The sequence below is a fragment of the Colias philodice genome, chromosome 9, assembly GCF_061535455.1.
Source record: "Colias philodice isolate Cphi_HAF_F1 chromosome 9, ilColPhil1 Martin Lab GWU primary, whole genome shotgun sequence".
Taxonomy (NCBI): Eukaryota; Metazoa; Arthropoda; class Insecta; order Lepidoptera; family Pieridae; genus Colias; species Colias philodice.
This window is the reverse complement of record NC_143094.1, coordinates 9,471,623-9,491,905: the sequence shown is the minus strand read 5'-3', so window position 1 is coordinate 9,491,905 and position 20,283 is coordinate 9,471,623. Positions and strand designations below refer to the sequence as shown.

General features: G+C 34.8%; 1 protein-coding gene across 19 annotated transcripts in view; it reads right to left on the bottom strand.

Annotated features, from left to right (window-relative positions):
* CLIP-190 (Cytoplasmic linker protein 190) overlaps nt 1-20,283 on the bottom strand; it is a 59,629-nt gene that overhangs the window by 10,185 nt on the left and 29,161 nt on the right. For 7 of the 19 annotated variants that reach the window (XM_089699344.1, XM_089699345.1, XM_089699342.1 and 4 more), the window contains 8 exons: nt 12,416-12,475; nt 12,126-12,200; nt 11,358-11,447; nt 10,554-10,706; nt 10,232-10,468; nt 9,954-10,143; nt 9,655-9,874; nt 7,971-8,027 (listed from right to left, as the gene is read on the bottom strand). In XM_089699344.1, the coding sequence (XP_089555470.1) occupies nt 7,971-8,027; nt 9,655-9,874; nt 9,954-10,143; nt 10,232-10,468; nt 10,554-10,706; nt 11,358-11,447; nt 12,126-12,200; nt 12,416-12,475 (1,082 nt within the window). Of the gene's footprint in view, nt 1-7,970; nt 8,028-9,654; nt 9,875-9,953; nt 10,144-10,231; nt 10,469-10,553; nt 10,707-11,357; nt 11,448-12,125; nt 12,201-12,415; nt 12,476-12,723; nt 13,014-20,283 lie in introns of those variants that run through there. The other 12 variants (XM_089699348.1, XM_089699354.1, XM_089699350.1 and 9 more) reach the window with 10 other exon arrangements.

The following is a 20,283-nucleotide window of genomic DNA, read 5'->3' as shown; positions in this document are numbered from 1 at the left end:
AATCTTTAGCAGAGAACTTCAAGATTACGTAGTAGAGTAATGGGCTTGCAAACCGCTTAGTAGAACCTACGACGTATGTACAAGTCCATGTCACCATAACATTGTGAGATTGATAATCTCAATATGAAAAGCATACAACAATATCTTTCTACAAACATCATCATACCTTCATGTAGGTAAATCTGCTTGTTTGCATTAAAATATAATCTACTAGCGACCCGCCCCGGCTTCGCACGGGTGCAATGCTGATACTAAATACACTACAGAAAAATTGTGAACGTTGTATAGGTATAAAAATATAGCGGCCCGCTCCGGCCTCCGGCATCGCACGGGTATAAAATACATAGCCGGGCGGCCGCAAACGCTACGTCCTGCAATTTTTAAATCTGTAATATCTTCGAAAATATTCACTTAAATCATACGGTGTAAAGGGCCATATAGATCTATATTAAATGAACAATGTATCCATGGTATTTAATTGGTTAAGGATTAATGCTGTATTGGTTAAAATCGCTTCGAAAATTAGCCATTATTTGTCGTAAAAAGTAAATGACAAAAAAAAGTTATTGTGGGTTATCCATAAGAGATAGACATATACCATCGCGGACTTTTCTGTAGACCTTTTCAATGTGTATAATACTTAGTACATTATTTTGATAAAACTCGTAGGGTTCAGCCTGCGTTTGCAATGTAAGCGGAATAAATGTAATTTTTTACGACATCACATTAGAAACCTCAAAAATAACAGTACTTCTCCACTACTTAATGGATCTTATTATACATATAAACCTTCCTCTTGAATCACTCTATCTATTAAAAAAAACCGCATCAAAATCCGTTGCGTAGTTTCAAAGATTTAAGCGTACAAAGGGACATAGGGACATAGGGACATAGGGACAGGGAAAGCGACTTTGTTTTATACTATGTAGTGATGATTAAAACAATCCATACTAAATACAGAAATTTGTGCTTGTGTATTCTGAGCACATACTAGTCTAGATAATAACATGACTAGTAAACATTACCCAACCAAATAAGAAATACAATGTTCAACTTAATTACTCGTCGATTACACGTCGCTTCAATTATAGCGACATCGATATAGAATGTCTCGTAACAATATAGTCAATACTAATTAATAATTATGTATATACTAGCTGTCCGACTGCGGCTTCGCCCGCGTTTTCAAAAAAAAAACCCGCATAGTTCCCGTTCCCGTGGGATTTCCGGGATAAAACCTAGCCTATGTCACTCAGAAATGATGTAGCTTTCCAACAGTGAAAGAATTTTTCAAATCTGCCAAGTAGTTTCGGAGCCTATTCAATTCATACAAACAAACAAACAAAAAATCAAACCTTTCCTCTTTATAATATTTGTATAGACATATATGTTATTCAAAGGCTTATTACACTACCCGATATGTAGGGCCCTGCATCTAGGGTGGGCGTGTTCCCTAGTTAGTGTGGCGCTTATTACACTTCTCTGCGAATTGGGCCCTAACTCAGTTTATACGCGAATGTCTAGAGAGATAAACGTATTGTTGCATTTTACATTATGCCGCCGTCAGTATCGAAACTTCAAAAAGTTGCTGTAGCAGTGGCAACCGTTGACGCAATAACAAATATTAAAAAAAGAAGAGAAAGATCTGGGTGAAAGAGTATTTGCGGTTACGTGAAAACCTTTCAAATATGCAAATACTAAGCGTGCTTGAACCGGGAGTTTTAATGAATTAATTAGAGTAGGTGCAGAACAATTTGAACACTTGTTGAGTTTTAAAACAATTAAATAAACAATTGATTTAAACAATTTATTTATTTGTTAACATGGCGGTGTGATCACAAACATTTGGAACTTCCCTTTTAAGTTATATAAACCTGTAGTAGGGAAGTTTGGTGACACCTTACATACAAAAGCAGCCACTCCACGCACTAGTCGCGCGGCAACTGAGCTCCCTAACCGCCCTAAACGTTATTACATTACCCAATCTGCAGGGCGCTGAGGGAGCTAGGCAGATCGGGCAGACCCGATCGCCCTAAGTCGGGACACTAACTCTCTAAGTCTTATTACACCACTCTTAGTTAGGGTTAGGGTCCCTAAAAATTGGGTGGTCTAATAAGCCTTTTAAGATGCTACAATATAATTTAAAATTTATAATGTCATAGTCAATCAACATATCCTTTGACTATTAGAGATTTATTATATAGTGTTTCGTTTAAATCTATACTAATATTATAAAAATGAAGAGTTTGTTTGTTTGAACGCGCTAATCTCGGGAACTACTGGTCCAATTGAAAAATTCTTCTGGTGTTAGATAGCCCATTTATCGAGGAAGGTTATAGGCTATAACATCACGCTACGACCAACAGGAGTGGAGCCACGGGGGTGAAATCGCACGGAGCAGCTAGTAAGAAATAAATGTGTCTAATTTTTTTAATTCTGCAAATCATTGTGCTCATTCACCTATGGTAGGTAGTTTAACTGATAGGTACAATTTATATATTTTTTTAAATCGAACGTGTTGCCTTCTACTAAACCTGACGAAGTGTGCGATACAAGTAAGAACATTTATTTATTTACTTAGAAATACTTTTTGCATATCAATGCGGTTTATTTTATTTTGCCTGACTCTTACGTCAAATTTTAAACACTATTGCTTAAATAATATTATCCATTAGTTTGAATACTATTAATAAGCTATGACGTCACATTATTACAATATCCTAATCCTATTCTTAATTGTATCACATATAATAGTACAATAAAATACATGTAACTGACGGAAAAGTAGATTTTATTGTCGCATTGCATTCAAAGCTGCTCTTTAGGCATTACGTTTTACGGTCACAGCATTGCAGCCTGCGGGTCCTGTTTTTGGTGAAATCGATATGCATAAGACAATCGAGTCGCGTATTAAATACACATTTTCAGTATTTACTATTTAGTAAGTATGTAACAAAGAAAAGAGCGAATATTAAATTCAACTACAAGAAGGCAGATTGTAATTTATAGGTATTACAACAAGAGAACCTTAATAAGCGTTTTTTTTTTGCTACGCAACTTACATTGTTCCACTTGGTAAGTATTAACAAAAATATATTACATATAAATACACTTATTTATGAAGATATAAGCTTTGCCCGTAAACCGCGCGCACCCACCATACGTATTTTGTATCCTAATACTAATAGTACCTACCTACCTAGAAGTATTTAACATCGTATAATATGCAGCCTTTTTCTAGAATAGTTATTAAATCGTATCTATGTAAATAACGTTACGCAATCGATCGCTATAGTATACTAAGTTTTACTGCAAATATTTCTCGTTATTTCCTCATAACTCTTCTATAATCTATATCCACATAAAGACAACATACGTAAGTTGTTTTTATTTCAATTTTAATTCTGATGATCTTGACTTTACTACGTCAGATGGAAAATCTGCTTTTGTAGTCTTTTTTTTACGATAGCCCCTAGGTCACCAGCAAAATTGAAAAATAATAATACAAAAACTTATATTAAATGTATATTATAGTCTGCTAGTAAAATACATTGTTTCTAACATTGAAGCCGTATAGACAGGTCTGTCGGATCTAACCGCAGGTTTCGGCTTTCGATACGAGCCTAATACGCACGCGCTAAACATATTACCTTCGCAATACGTAATTAATATTTTGGTGCCTTTCTTTCTAACACGTTTATTTAGTGTAGATCAATACTAATATATTGTAAAATAACTGAACTAATTTTGGGCATTACATAAAGGTATATAAAAAAACTTCACTTGCAAGCAACTTTAGCAAAATCTACATACTTAACTAGGTATAGATAAAAAATAAAAACATTAATGACAGGTATTTAATTAACAACATGTTTGATGTTATCCGAAGATAATCTGAAGCGCTACCTAGGTACCACGATTTACTAGAACCTACTCTAACAATGGCACTGCCCACCATACATTAAAGTGCAGTAACAGCAAAATCACGATTTCGAGTAAAACGCATTTAAAGTTAAGAATTGATTTTAAAAAATCAACAGAATGATAAGCAAAAAAATTTGAATGCAGAAAGGTTGTAAAGGCATAGGTTCACAATTTAAAGCAATAAAAAAAAATATATCTTAATAACTGAATTTATTATGGCCATTTATTCTTTTTGGTGCCTATTACTGCATAGCCTTTTTTGTAAAAAATACCATTTTAAACTTAGTAAAATGCAGCAAAAAGCCCTATTACTGCGTTTGGATCAGTTATTTTGTCAAGAAACCCAACTAACATGCAGTAAGGTCAAAAAAATACTGCATTTTAGTTAGTTTTTTAAGAAAAAAGTGTTCAATTTACTAGTGCAGTAAGAAAAATAGCTAGTTCACAGTTGCAGTATTTAAAACATTAACTGCACTTTAGCTAGGAATAATCATATCTGTGTCATTATGCTATCCAAACTAATCTGCAGTAATGCTGTATTTTACTGCGTGTTAGTCAGTTTATAATGATAAAAGAATGTTAAGTATTCACAACTAAAATGCGACAAGCTTTGATTTTACTGCATTTTAGTTGGGAGTTCGTGACAATAAATTGTATTTTCTTAATTTGCAGTAAAAATAGCTTGTATGGCGGTAAATTTTACTGCGTATTAATTTTTTTTTTAATTTTTTTCCAGAAATATAAAACTATCTAAAGAACTGTAAAATTATATTGCTTACTGCATTTTAGTTATGAAACCTTAAAATTTAATCTGCAGTATAATTTATACTGTATTTTAGTTGGGAAATCACGCCAAATTGTTAATTTTTTTCGTTTGCAGTAAGTGAAAACTGTTAAATAAAAACCATTCTTATAGTCTTAGAAATAAGTAAGTTAATTCAATAGAAAGCTTAAGAAACCCGCTTTCAGAATCACTAATAAAACGAAAAATCACAAAAGGGCTGTTACTGCTCTTTAGTCTCTGGTGGGCAGGGCAGATGTTCAATGTATGAAACTGTATCTTATCTATACTAATATTATAAAGAGGAAAAGTTTGTAAGTATGTATGTATGTATGTATGTATGGTTTTCACGCATAAACTACTGGACCGATTTCAAAAATTCTTTCACCATTAGAAAGCTGCATCTTTACTGAGCAACATAGGCTATATTGCATTTAAAAAAAAATAGAGATCCTTACCAAAAATGCAATAATGTAACCCAAGGTGTAAAAAAATCCTCAATAAAACTTCTGTCATCGCGTGCGCTGCGGAATCTATTGAAGATAGAACAAAAAAATGTTCTACGGTATTATAGAATGGATCAATATCTACAAGAAAGTCCGCGATACCATATGTCCATCTTCAGTAGTTATGTTACTACAACAACTTTTTTACGTTTTCAAAGTAAATAGAAGTGCCGACAGTAATCAAACCATGTTATCCATACACATATATTAATCCTTATCCCATTAAATGATGTTTTATTATAGACTGTTTCAATACCAGCAAAATACTTTTTAAATGAAAAGAATTGGATATTCCATTCAAAAGATATAACGAATTTTTAAAAGTGTCAATCTACAGAAAATAGTAGGTATACTGTTCGAGCAGGCCGTAGTGCGGGGGTCACGGAGGAATTCTACCAATATGCGTCTTGACGGAACACAGTGGGATTTTGGTCGGTAGGAATCCGACATAACCCACGGGCACGGCCCCTCCCCCGGAGGCCGTGGGTATCTATGAAAGATTTCCCCACTAAAACAAAAAAAAAAGGCAGTAGTGCGGGACGGGGTAAAGGTTATTTTCATGTGATTAAAAATTAAACCTATAGTCCGACCTATAGTAGACTTTTCACTGTAACGATATCGCTATCTATGCGGGTGAAACCGCAGGGCATTGCTAGTATTTTATAATGAACAAAGTAACTGGGAATTAATTACTGCTAGTTAAACGATTGTACAATCAGTTCCCACTAGGAAGTGACTGTTATCTCTAATCTTATATCATTTATCGTATCATACATTGATACGATATTAATAAACTAACATATCAACAAAGGTATATTATTTCACGAGTTTATTGATTGTTTTGAATGTTATTATTTTGTAAATTATCATATTCTCTAAAGGTAGGTACCAAACTGTAGCATATTAACACCCACCCACACCGCGTGTTTATTAAGTCATCGCTTACGTTGGCGCGACATACCTATTAGGATTTACCTAGATTTACTCAGAAATTCAACGATTTTCGAGAATATTGCGAGAGAATACTGCCTTTTTATATAAGCCTTTAGGCTTTTGGTAGATAGTAGAGACCCTTGATGACATTTTTTTATACCTACAAGTTCCCTAAGATCTCATATTATTACGAAATGAAAAGCTATTTACTTTTAGGGAATATAATAATAATTACTAATGCAAATTCTAAATGTAACTTCTCGCAGCCTAAATTTAAAGGAACCTGCGGTTAAGTTATTGAGTAAATAATAAAATGGGCACGCATCTAAATAAACAAACCTTTATAGGTACACGTAGAATTAGCGTTTGTGAAACAGTTATTATTGCACACCATAAAATAACCCGCAAAGAGATAAACAAGCTATTCGTGGAAGTAAAACGCGGCTAGGCGATTTTATTTTACAACGATAAAGTTGTTTCCATATAAATGAGTTCCACGGAACCTTGCACGGAACTAAGAAGCGCTTGGAAATTAGAATTCAGCTAGGTGGCACGCGAGAACGGCTAGGTGCCTTTTTATTTACATTTATCATGAAGCTACACCCATTATATCTATATTAAATATTCAGAATTCTCCTCCACCCGGATAGCTAGGCTGTAAGCTTTTTTCCATGCAGTGCTTTTTCTAGATCTCTCTTATCTAGTTATCTGTCATGCAACTTTAATCAGTACTGTAGCTTGTAGTCAGAGCTAAATGGACCAACACGGCAGATTTAAATCGACGCTTATTATAAATAACTGCATTAATTATTATTATGATGTCATCTCAGTTTGTAATAGTAAAATTGATCCATTTGGCCTTTGTAATAGATATTACGCAATAAAACCACACAATTAGTTTAAGATAACAATTTATTTACATTGAATAAGGGTAAGAGGGTATGAAGGTGTAAGAATAAGACCACGCGTGTATAATAATTTATTATCACCAATATTCATTCATTATTATTTTATCAATCACAAAATTGTTAAATCATTAAAACTACACTTATATTACACTAACAGTAGTACGTTATAGATATTAAATATTAGGTAAAGAATATAGAACTAGGTACATATAATTAAAACATACAATACAATGCATTGATTCTTAAAATTATGAATATTATTATGTCTTACAGGCACTGGACGTTTAAAAATAAATAAATAAGTTACAGTCAAATGCATCATTGTATGATCAAAATGTGTAAAGTGTGATTTTGTCATTAAAATAGATACAATTTGTTCGTGACGTGACAAAAACCAAAATATCACAGAATAGCCTTTACAAGCTTAATATCGACGTAACTAATAATACATAGGTATGTTTATTTATTATTGGAACATGATTACAACGCTTCACTTTTGTACTATAATGTGCGAAATAGTTAACATAGCGTTCTTAATGCGTAGAATATGTATTATAATAAAGGAAAAAACCTTCAAAAAAATAAAAAAATAAATGTTAATTGTTTTAGTTTGTAAGTTTAACTCACTACAAACAATGCTTAAATAAAACGTTTCCATGGCAATTTTAATTGGCCCATTATTTTTTATTTTTATTGCCAATAGATAAACACTACATCGAATGTAGCCTTCAATAGACCCTTTTGCGACGAGGTAAACGTTCACATAAAAGCGTGCTAAACTTTAAAAAATATAACAATAACGTTGCAAATAGTTGCGAGAACTGATAAACGGTTACCATTTCTTGCAGTAAGTATATTATTTAAAGTGGAGCACGTATTTGTGAGCATTTACCGCGCTGCGATAGTAGGGTATTGTACCTGCAGGGCGTTCTTAGCGGAGACCGGGGTGGAAGAGGCTCGCGGAGCTCCGACACGCTGCCAACGTTACGTGACGTGACGTGTCGTGACGTTAGTGACAGTGCCAATGCGCAACAAACATGAGGGAAAAACAACACGAGTTAACTCACTCAACAACTACCGCCAAGCGTGCTATGGTAAAACTAAATTTCAACCCAAAATTATGCACAACTCAGGCATCAGGCTGTACGCTCAGCGGTAATTATTTACTAAATGCAAAAAAATAAAAATAAATGTATATTATGAAATGCATTCAATATAATTAAAAACTATGTGACAGGTTGCATACATCTACGTAAAAACTTCTGGGTCAAAATACCATCAGGTATTTTTCATTTTTTATATTTTTCATGCACAAATATTTTTTATTTAGTCATTTGGGTGTAATCGAAAACCAATTACATTTCTGATTATTATTATTTTCTTCTTCAGAGAAAACAGTTGTAAACCCAGAAAATTTTAATTTTATTCTTTGGCATGTCGATAATGTTATTCTAACACCATGCTATTACTGGTGAAATTAAACGAGTTAAATCACAACACACACAGTGTACTTTCTTAAATACAGTAATATCACAGTTAAAACATAAAGGGTAAACCACGGTTACCCCATCATTGCAGTCTTTAATATAATACTTGTGGAATACTAAAAATAAAAAAGCACCCTAAAAGCTACTACTGATCTGAAAATAAAATGAATAAAACGTATAGGTACATATACATATATAATTTACGGTTCAAAGTTTAATAATTAAATGAACCACAAAATATATATAAAAAATAATATGTGTAAAGGGCCAAACCAAAGGGTGCCAGCTACAGACCAAAATAAAAACATAAAAATCATGCAAATGGCAAGCAGGCTATAATACAACCATTACTTTTGTATGTACCCTTCTGTAATAAATATCTTATTGTGAATGTAAATATGTAAACTACAAGATATATTGCTATTGCTTAATATATGTAATGATAAAGTGTATCAAAAATGTTTATGAAATATGGATGGATGCAAGGAACTATGTAATGATGTTTGTACTTTATGTACCTGACGCGTAAACTATTCTGCTATAGTAAGGAACAGAATGAATCAATTTTAAAAGCAGGAACTACGAATTTAAATATACACGACGTAAGGATAATTGAATTGGAAGGGTGACACACAAGAGAAATGGTAGCTTTTCCCGAAGCCAGAGAAGTGAGTGCGCGAGGACGGCAACTCCACGAACAGGTCCGTAGCTGGGCCCCGGCTGGCCCTCGTCACGGCGCCCGGCCGCCCGCCCCACCGCACCACCTCGCCGCCCCGCGACCCGGCGCGCGACACCGAGCCGCTGCTGCCGCTCGACACGCTGCGCCGTGATCGCTCCGACCGGCTGTCAAAACTCAGCGTGCTCTCTGAACAACGCCAGGACTTTGGCAGCGTTTCATTCAGACGACACGGTATATCACTTTTCGCATTGCGGAAAACGATATCGTAGTAAACGCGCGGCTGCGGCAAAGCGATGAGGGCGCAGCGATCTTTATCAACATGTTTAACGAGCAGAGTTTTATCGAGAAGACTGGGCGCGCTGCGGTGCGGCCGGACCGAGGGCGGCGGTGACCGGTGGGGGAGAGGCTCGGCCGAGCGCGCGCGGGGCTAGCCTACCTGAGAACCCAGCGACGTCACCCCCAGTCTCACCCCTGCGCGGGACGACGCGATCGACGTGCCGAGAGACGTGAGCGAGTCGCGGGAGTTGGATCGCCGCAGTGGAGTAGCGCGACCGTTGCTATGGATCGCGCACGCGCCAGGCTTGCGGTTGGACGGAGACCGAGAAACCTTCGATATGGGAGCGAATAAACCAAAACGTGGTGCGCACTCGAAATATCTGCAAAGATTATTTAGTGAAACTACTGTTTTCAGAAACTAATAATATGTCAAATTATTTATTTGCGCCTAGCAGTTACCTCTTCCCATCTACAGATCCATCGTTCTTTCCAATAGGATCATCGAGTTCAACACCGGCCCATACGCCGGAAGCAAAATCGGTAACACCCACATAGCGAAGAGTACCAGCCTTGCTACCACGGCTACTTGACACAATAACGCGATCACCCATACGTAAATCACCACCCGTAGTGGTAGAAATTGAAGCATCTAAAAACAAATTGTTACCATTTAAGAAAACGATGGGAATGAAGTCACAGAAAATATAAAAAACACTACAATAACTGATGACACTAACTCATCTTACTGCTGACGATGCTTCGAATACTGCCATTGGGTGATAATGCGCGTCTTTGCCTAGCAGAACCAGATGGTGGTCTTTCAAAAACGCTTCCTGCGTCCGATACAGGTGACGCGTCATGTGGAGCATGGGACACAAGTGGTTCACGAGTCAATCGAGTCAGACGGGAAAAAACCCCTCTCTTCTCCGGGCATTGAAAATATCTAACTCCAGCTACAGATCCATCATTTTTTCCTGAAAATAACACATAAATTTAAAAAAGTTACGAAATAAAAATTTATATAAGAGGTCGATAACATTTCTATTTATAAAACCTTACCAATAGGGTCATCAAGTACAATTCCCGCCCAATCGCCAGGAGCAAATTGTGTTTCACCGATATACGCAATTTGACCTGGTTTCGTTCCTCCAACCCAAACTCGCTCCCCAATAATGAAACTGTCGGTATCTTCCGTTAAAACGACGCTGTGATCTGAAATTGTATTAGAATAATTTCTATCATTCCAACCATATTTAATATTCAATGTAACAGGATAATCCCCGTGTAATAGCTAAAAGGAAGAGAAATTTTGCGACTTAAAAGGACTGAAATTTATTAGCCATCTGAATATGGATGTCCGCGTCACATTCTCTATTCTCAATGCATACACGACTTGAATACTGGTGATGCAAGTGCAACGGCCGTTGAGGGACTATTTGCATTCCGGTTTACATATCGCTACATTCTAACATTACGTACCCATGAACTTTCGCTTCGGTCAGGACACAATGCTACAAACTGCATTTGACGATTAACTTAAGAGCCTCTCACTATATTGTGTAAGCTTTATAATAGAACATCATCTAAACATAAGTGTACATTGCAATGCTTGCAAAGCAGAAGTAGCATGATCACCAATGGATATACCTCGGATACAAATGCATGAAGAACGTACATTTAACAGTGGAACTTATTAAATTTAAATTTTTCCATGATAATCATCTATGGGTATTATTGTATTAAAAAGTACTGTTTGTTTAAACGATGATCATATTTTTTGGATTTGTTACTCAAGTTAGGAGTGTAGGAAAATCAATGTTATCATGGAAAGATTCAGGATGATTAAAGATCGTGCGGACTCACCTGAGGACCGTCTGAGGCCGGCCTCGCTGAGCCTGCGCGGATGTTTCTCCCACAACGCGTCCATCGAAGTCAGACTAGACCTGCTACTAGCTGTGATGGCGCACAACATAGGACACACACACATTAGCCACTACCAAATAGCAAACGACCATGCGTTTCAATTTCAATCTAAATTTAGTATCGAAGCTCTCTCAAAACTACGTTTAGTTGATTGCAAAAAACACAATAAAAATCAAATATGCATATTTATAATAGCCATTAATATGTTTGGAAGACGATACAATTATTTGTGTGAGCGTAACCTTATGAAGGTTGTAAGTGTAGGCGAACCGATATCGAAGTAAAAAATATAAGTGGTAGTAATTTTAAAATATTATTTGTTTATTGATATTTTAATAGTTCTAATATATTTAATTGGTTGGTTAGTGTTAATTATTTTTTTAATATTCTTCCATGCATACCGTTTTTATTTCCTTTGCCTATTTTATTTATTAGAAATAATAATTGCAATCATAACAGGATTAGAGCGGACGGATTAATGTATGTAGTATAATTATAATTTCAAAATTGTTTCGTTGCTATAGTAGTAGTGGCTAGTGGTATTAGTGGTACCGCCACCACAATTAGTTACTGCGTGATAATAAACATGCCACTTAGTCGTATATGTATAACATGCCACATGCATGATCGGGTTTTTCTAAGTCACAAATGACGCGCAAATTCATGTAATATTATGTAACTCGATTTAAGTAGTAGGGGCAGACTCACTGGAGGCTTTCCGATGCATTCGGGGTCTGTCCGGCAGACTGCTCGTCACTTCGTCTTCCTCTACTTCTATTAAATCTGTTCCAACATCGATGTGCAAAAGCATAACATAACAGTGGAAATGATCGGAAGGTATGTACAAAAAAAAAAGTAAATGAAAATCATTCACAATGATGATAAGACATTGAAATAACGAGAAGCATTTTCATGCTCGCTGTGTTCTCATGCGTTGCATATATTTTTAACATTGCGTGAACATAAATCACATCTACATAATATTAAATGAAACTCACCTGACAAATGTTTTCTTGACGAATCGTCGCTAAACTTTCTTGCGTCGGAGGAGCTGCCGTCTATGACAAAATGAAAACATGTAAAGCAACAACCGAAAACATGCCAACAAGTGAATAAACTGTGGGAATGTAATGGGAACAATTAAAGTCAAAATAATTGAATAATTGAAATTATTCAATTACACATGTATGTAAGAGCAATACAGAAATCTTAAGCAAATTCTTCGTTTCTTGTAATTTGATTTTGTTAACTGTCCAGAAAATTTTCACATTACGAAATTATCGTACTAAACGAAATACATACATACAAATTTAATATGCACACAACTACACGAAAAGTACCTACTCAAATTAAATAAAAAATTATAAATACCGAACAACTGTTTTAAAAGGCTGCTGGCTTCAAAACCTACAATATTGACTAAGTTTATAGATCACTTATTGAACGTGAGAACTATGATACACAAGGGACCACGGCGCCGGCCGATCTGATCTGACGTGTGTCCGGCACTGATCACCCGGAGGCTGATTAATCATCTGCGACAACTGCGCAACGAGCCGGCCTTGCGATGCGCGTGGGCATACGTATCATAACTATGACATAAAACTATGAGCCTCATCGGAGTCCCTTTACTCCCACGCGGACTTGATGGTACGCGGAAGGAAGTCCTTGTACGAATTTCTACTGTCAAATAACGAAGTAACATAGTTACGTTAAATTACGAAGAACAATCTCGCATTCAAGCTAACTATACCTATCAGTTATTTTTAAATTTAGGTCACAATAAAAACCAGAAGGATGCAAAACCGCAGTGATCTCAATTCACCTATTAATCATACTTAAAAGTTAAAAGTGATGTACGACGTAATTATTACAAACGATTACATTTATATTGATTGCTTGCCTGTCGGTGTTTATATATTCTGGCTTCTGAATCATTACCAGTAGATTTAATGCGCTTTACATGTTGAGTAACATTTATCGCAGATGTTTGTTTACATTATGCAACTATCGTTATACGTTTAACGTCTTAATTAAATTAAACGCTGTTGCGGCATTAGACTACAGGCCCGTGTTGAAAAAATTATGGGTCATTTGACCCACCACCTGACCTATCTAGAATGATATAAGAGCATAAAATAATAAGATTCAGCACTATGACGTCACTTGTAAGCTGTCCACCTGAGTGCAGATGAGAATTCGAAGGTTCAGGTAGAGATTTTCTCCCCTTGTCTCCATGATTTTTGTACGGCGTTGCGGAATAATTGATTAAAAGTAGTATAGAAATAGTATGACACAGATGCCGTACAAAATCAAATGACCAAAGGGGTTTGAAACTTTTTGTATGGACGCTGGCATATCGACCTGCCGCCATTTTGATTTTTTTTCAAAATCGCGGCGCACGATTAAAGTGGTATGTATGGATAGAGGACACATAGACGAACAAAAAATGTCTAATAACATAGTACCCTAAAGCGTCACATTACCGAGATATTTGGAGGTAAATATTCACTTATGAGTACAACGACAAACACTAAAAATAGACTAATTACGTGTCTATATGCATAATATTATCTCCAAATAATCACTCCCAGGTAGATTATTATTATTACAGGAAGAAATTAGGTATTCATTACATTACTTACATTTTTATGTAAGTATGTATGTTTTTATGTAATGAATGTACCTACTTTCTTCCAATAAACGGTTAATTAATAATAATCTACCTGGGAGTGATTATTTCGAGATAATATTATGCATATAGACACGTAATAAGTCAATTTTTAGTGTTTGTCGTTGTACTCATAAGTGAATATTTACCTCCAAATATCTCGGTAATGTGACGCTTTAGGGTACTATGTTATTAGACATTTTTTGTTTGTCTATGTATCCTCTATCCATGCATACAACTTTAATCGTGCGCCGCGATTTTGAAAAAAAATCAAAATGGCGGCCGGGTTGATATGCCAGAAAGTTTCAATGCCCTTTACCCCGGCAACTGTCGAAAAATAAAAATAAATTCCGACTTTGTGGACCACCATTTTTGTACGGCATCTGTGTCATACTATTTCTATACTGCTTTTAAGCCATTATTCCGCAACGCCGTACAAAAATGGAGACAAGGGGAGAAAATCTCTACCTGAACTTTCGAATTCTCACCTGCACTCAGGTGGACAGCTTACGAGTGACGTTATAGTGCTGAATCTTATTATTTTATGCTCTTATATCATTCTAGATAGGTCAGGTGGTGGGTCAAATGAACCATAATTTTTTCAACATGGGCCTGTAGTCTACATACGCATTATAAAATAATCATTTATACTTTTAGGTCAAATGATGTTAGTTGTGACTCAAGGTCAACAATAATTCAAACAATGGGTTAAATTTGCAACCATTGTTTTAAAATACCTAGTTTACAGCATAGTGACGTCCGTGCTCGTAATAGTCCTACGGATGTAACAACTACATGCAACGCGAACCTAATTCATTTCCTAATAATTCGTACAGGACATGCCAACTAGCCCATTTACTACCGAGCTTGTACTATGGACGTAGAAAAAAGGGCTCTAATAAAGACAAAGGAATAGCAAATTCACAGTTTGATTACCTATATTATTTGTAAACAAGTCAGATTAGAAATTATAAGTTTACACGACATAAAAACGTGCAATATGGTAATATATAATAATAATAAAAAGAATGAAAGGAGCTAAAATTTGCAAATAATTATTAAGTTTAGAATGTGTTCACAGAAGTCACTACAAATATTTTCATTTGAAAAGATGATGTAATTGCCATTATTCGGAATGCTCTGTTTGTTCATTATATTGACGCGAGCGCTTAACAACAAAACGTGCTTGCAAATTTTAAATTTGACATTGAAGTGTGGTCAAGTTCATGTTGATAATAAGATTCGCGTATAATTGTGAAGTGTATCTTGAATGGGAATAATTTCGAGCTTATCCGTAATTTCGTAAAACGTATTTATGGAAATTGTGTCCCTTATCTAATCTTACCAAATAATTTCACATTTGAATATAGAGATAAAATCTTCGTACTTAAGATGCTTTCCTACCCGTAAATAAAGAGCCTCACATTTTCTCACCAATTATGCCACAATTAGGACAATTACGCGGCTCATTTAGACACTTCTACTGTGGACAATGGAGAATGTTCACTAATTTTGATTATTAGCAATCCATATTCTCTGTCAAAAATAAATAATACTAGTGAAAAAATTACTTCGATACGTCAATTAGTTTCCGATTTAGAAGTAAAACAAGTTGTAAACGCCCGGTGATGGTGTGACGTCACACCACAACACGCTCAATCTGGCTCACTCAGTCCGCTAGCGATCGCGCGCCCGTGCCGTCGAAATTATAATTAAATACTTTTAAAAATGTCCAATCTAAATACCAGAAAATCATGTGTTGTTCCTAAATGTAAAAATACAACTACCAATTCGCCGGATAAGTTGTTTTGCCCGCCTCATAAGCGAAGCGTTGAGGTGGGTACTACTGTCACTTCGCGCAAAACATCTGATTTTTCAAACTTAAAATGTCTTTATGTATCATACATTGCACTTGTAAGATAATACATACACACACATATTAAGAAAAAACACTATTTTTAACATTCATGATATTTTTGATGTCATTTTTGTTATTTAAACTAGTTAAAAAACAGTTTAAAAAAGTTCTGTCTTGGACGTCCGTGTGTCTGTATGTGCGGAGGATTTTCTTGTTAACACGATAGCGACCGAAATACTTTACTAATCGAGTCTTTTTTTTTCTCTTACGCTTAAGTATGCTCAGGAATAGAACCCTTTCATTTTTCAGGGTCTGATTCGATGTGGTTTAATTGTTATTAAATAAACAAAAATAATAATTAATAAATAATTATTAAAAAAAAATTATGAGGCGTGCACTTTTGGATTTTCCAAACTATTTTATAGTTGCAAAGGACGTAAACAAAAAATGGTCAGAGGTGCAAAACCTTTGGTGTCAGAATTTTCCGTGTTCTTACATAGTCACTACATAGTATAAAACAAAGTCGCTTTCTCTGTCCCTATGTCCCTTTGTATGCTTAAATATTTAAAACTACGCAACGGATTTTGGTGCGGTTTTTTTAATAGATAGAGTGATTCAAGAGGAAGGTTTTAGTATATAATTTATTAGGTTTTAGACAAAGCGGGCGAAGCCGCGGGCGGTAAGCTAGTACTACATATTATAATATTTTGAGAACATTGCAGCTGTTTTGCGTTATCCTTTGTTTTCTATACAAGTTTTAATCTATACTAGATTGTGCTTCTGTTCTGCTCGTATGGGCTAAGTATAGGTAGATGGCTAGTAAGATTTTTTCTTGTTTTAAGTTGAGAATGATATGGAGAACTATACTAAAATATAAGTTGGTCGGGAGAAGAATTAAACAAAAACAGGGTATAGTTCCACACAAATTCAAATGTCAACAGGAAAATGAAGATAAACCTCAGAGATCAGCAGTGCAAAAACGCAATCGTATAGAATATTTTGAGAAACTATTAAATAAAGATGAAACTTTGGCATGACTGTTATTTTATTAAACGAATAATAATTAGTAATTACTATTATTGGACTATTAACGAATTTCGCGGATGAAAACCCATCAAACTAAGCCATCAAAATACTGCGCAAGCTATAACACCTACTAGGCCAGTAGAAATCGACACTAAAAAACCCTAAATTCGCAAAGCACGATGTAGATTTGAATTTTTGGTATGTTGTTTGGATCAGTTAGGGTGATGTAAATCCCAATTTGCAACTTCGAAAAAGTTGTGCTCGCTGCGCACCACGTGATAAACTGCGAAAATTTTGGTCTTTTTTCACTTTTTGCTCTAAAAGTCATAAACTATGCGTTTCCGACAAGTATGATTCACTACATAAATTAAGGTTATTAAATTTGCAACAATTTAAGCCTAACCGCAGCTCTCTAAACCTTATAACGACTAAACTGTGGCCATTCGAAGATGGTTCATTTTTCCGGAAATATTGAAATTTTTAGTTTTGCTCCCGTTTGAAGCAAAATATTGGCAAAAACCGCTCGTTCTATGAGAAGTTCGTTTATAAAGTTGTAGTGCATTTAATTTTCTTTCATAAGAGCATAGAACAAAGTCTGTGAGACAAATAGTTCACTCACAATATCTGAAAAACAAAAAGAAGGTAGAAATAGATTTTTAAAGAATTGAAACTGAGGGCATATAAAATCATAAAAAAGATAATACTTTTTCATTTGCAGGATAGGTAATTAACAAAATTACAAAGATAATTAAATTTGCAACAATTTAAGCCTAACCGCAGCTCTCTAAACCTTATAACAACTAAGCTGTGGACTTTCAAAGATAGTCAGTTTTTCCCGAAATTTTCAAATTTTTAGTTTTGCTCCCGTTTGAACCAAAATATTGGCAAAAACCGCTCGTTCTATGAGAAAGTCGTATAATAAAGTTGTAGTGCATTTAATTTTCTTTCATTAGAGCATAGAACAAAGTCTGTGAGACAAATAGTTCACTCACAATATCTGAAAAACAAAAAGAAGGTAGAAATAGATTTTTAAAGAATTGAAACTGAGGGCATATAAAATCATAAAAAGGATAATACTTTTTCATTTGCAGGATAGGTAAAATATTGGCAAAACCGCTCGTTCTATGAGAAGGTCATAAAATAAAGTTGTAGAAAATTTAATTTTGTTAATTACCTATCCTGCAAATGAAAAAGTATTATCCTTTTTATGATTTTATATGCCCTCAGTTTCAATTCTTTAAAAATCTATTTCTACCTTCTTTTTGTTTTTCAGATATTGTGAGTGAACTATTTGTCTCACAGACTTTGTTCTATGCTCTAATGAAAGAAAATTAAATGCACTACAACTTTATTATACGACTTTCTCATAGAACGAGCGGTTTTTGCCAATATTTTGGTTCAAACGGGAGCAAAACTAAAAATTTAAAATTTTTGGGAAAAACTGACTATCTTTGAAAGGCCACAGCTTAGTTGTTATAAGGTTTAGAGAGCTGCGGTTTGGCTTAAATTGTTGCAAATTTAATTAGCTTTGTAATTTTGTTAATTACCTATACTGCAAATGAAAAAGTATTATCCTTTTTATGATTTTATATGCCCTCAGTTTCAATTCTTTAAAAATCTATTTCTACCTTCTTTTTGTTTTTCAGATATTGTGAGTGAACTATTTGTCTCACAGACTTTGTTCTATGCTCTTATGAAAGAAAATTAAATGCACTACAACTTTATTATACGACCTTCTCATAGAACGAGCGGTTTTTGCCAATATTTTGCTTCAAACGGGAGCAAAACTAAAAATTTCAATATTTCGGGAAAAATGAACCATCTTCGAATGGCCACAGTTTAGTCGCTATAAGATTTAGAGAGCTTTAATTAGGCTTAAATTGTTGCAAATTTAATAACCTTAATTTATGTACTGAATGATACTTGTCGGAAACGCATAGTTTATGACTTTTAGAGCAAAAAGTGAAAAAAGTCCAAAATTTTCGCAGTTTATTATTTGCGTATAATCTTTTTTCCTACTTTCCCAAATTTTGTAATTTTGTTAATTACCTATCCTGCAAATGAAAAAGTATTATTCTTTTTATGATTTTATATGCTCTCAGTTTCAATTCTTTAAAAATCTATTTCTACCTTCTTTTTGTTTTTCAGATATTGTGTGTGAAATATTTGTCTCACAGACTTTGTTCTATGCTCTTATGAAAGAAAATTAAATGCACTACAACTTTATTATACGAACTTCTCATAGAACGAGCGGTTTTTGCCAATATTTTGCTTCAAACGGGAGCAAAACTAAAAATTTCAATATTTCCGGAAAAATGAACCATCTTCGAATGGCCACAGTTTAGTCGTTATAAGGTTTAGAGAGCTGCGGTTAGGCTTAAATTGTTGCAAATTTAATAACCTTAATTTATGTAGTGAATCATACTTGTCGGAAACGCATAGTTTATGACTTTTAGAGCAAAAAGTGAAAAAAGTCCAAAATTTTCGCAGTTTATCACGTGGTGCGCAGCGAGCACAACTTTTTCGAAGTTGCAAATTGGGATTTACATCACCCTAACTGATCCAAACAACATACCAAAAATTCAAATCTACATCGTGCTTTGCGAATTTAATGTTAATTTCCACTGGCCTATACTACAGCGCTGCCGACTTGATACTAAGCGCGGGGGCGCGGCCGCGCGGCGCGTTGTGACGTGACGTCACAAGCGGTCACGTGACTATTAGCGGGACTCGATATTTTTCGAAACTTTGAATGCGTATAAAATCAAAACTACTTGGTATTTTTGACTACGACAAAAACTAGTGTATTTGTATACATACAGGCTTTACTGAGACACAATTTCAAGGGATTTGGCATACCTAGTAACATTCTTCATTGATGCGACGATCGCATGTTGCAAGACAGATGCAATTCACAACGGTCATTATTTATTTATTTTTACTAGAATTGATCGATTACATACAATTAAGTCTCATCGAGGTAAGTTTCCACCTATTAACAAGATTCTAGTTAACAGCTAGAGATTAATTTACTTGGATATGACTTTTTATGTTCTTTAATAGTTTTTACAAATATGAAAATCTTCGCAATAAATATGATTTTCACATTGTTTTCAATTTTTTATTTGCTTCATATTATACATAGTAAGTTAGTAACGTTCTTAGATGCTTCATATAAGAATATGTATTTAGAAATGGATAAATGTATCATGATTTATCAACGGAAATGGTTTAACAGTCTAGAACTATTGCGGAAGGTTTAGAGAGCGTCTACTGAACTTTATATTAATAACACCACTTCACACAAGGTA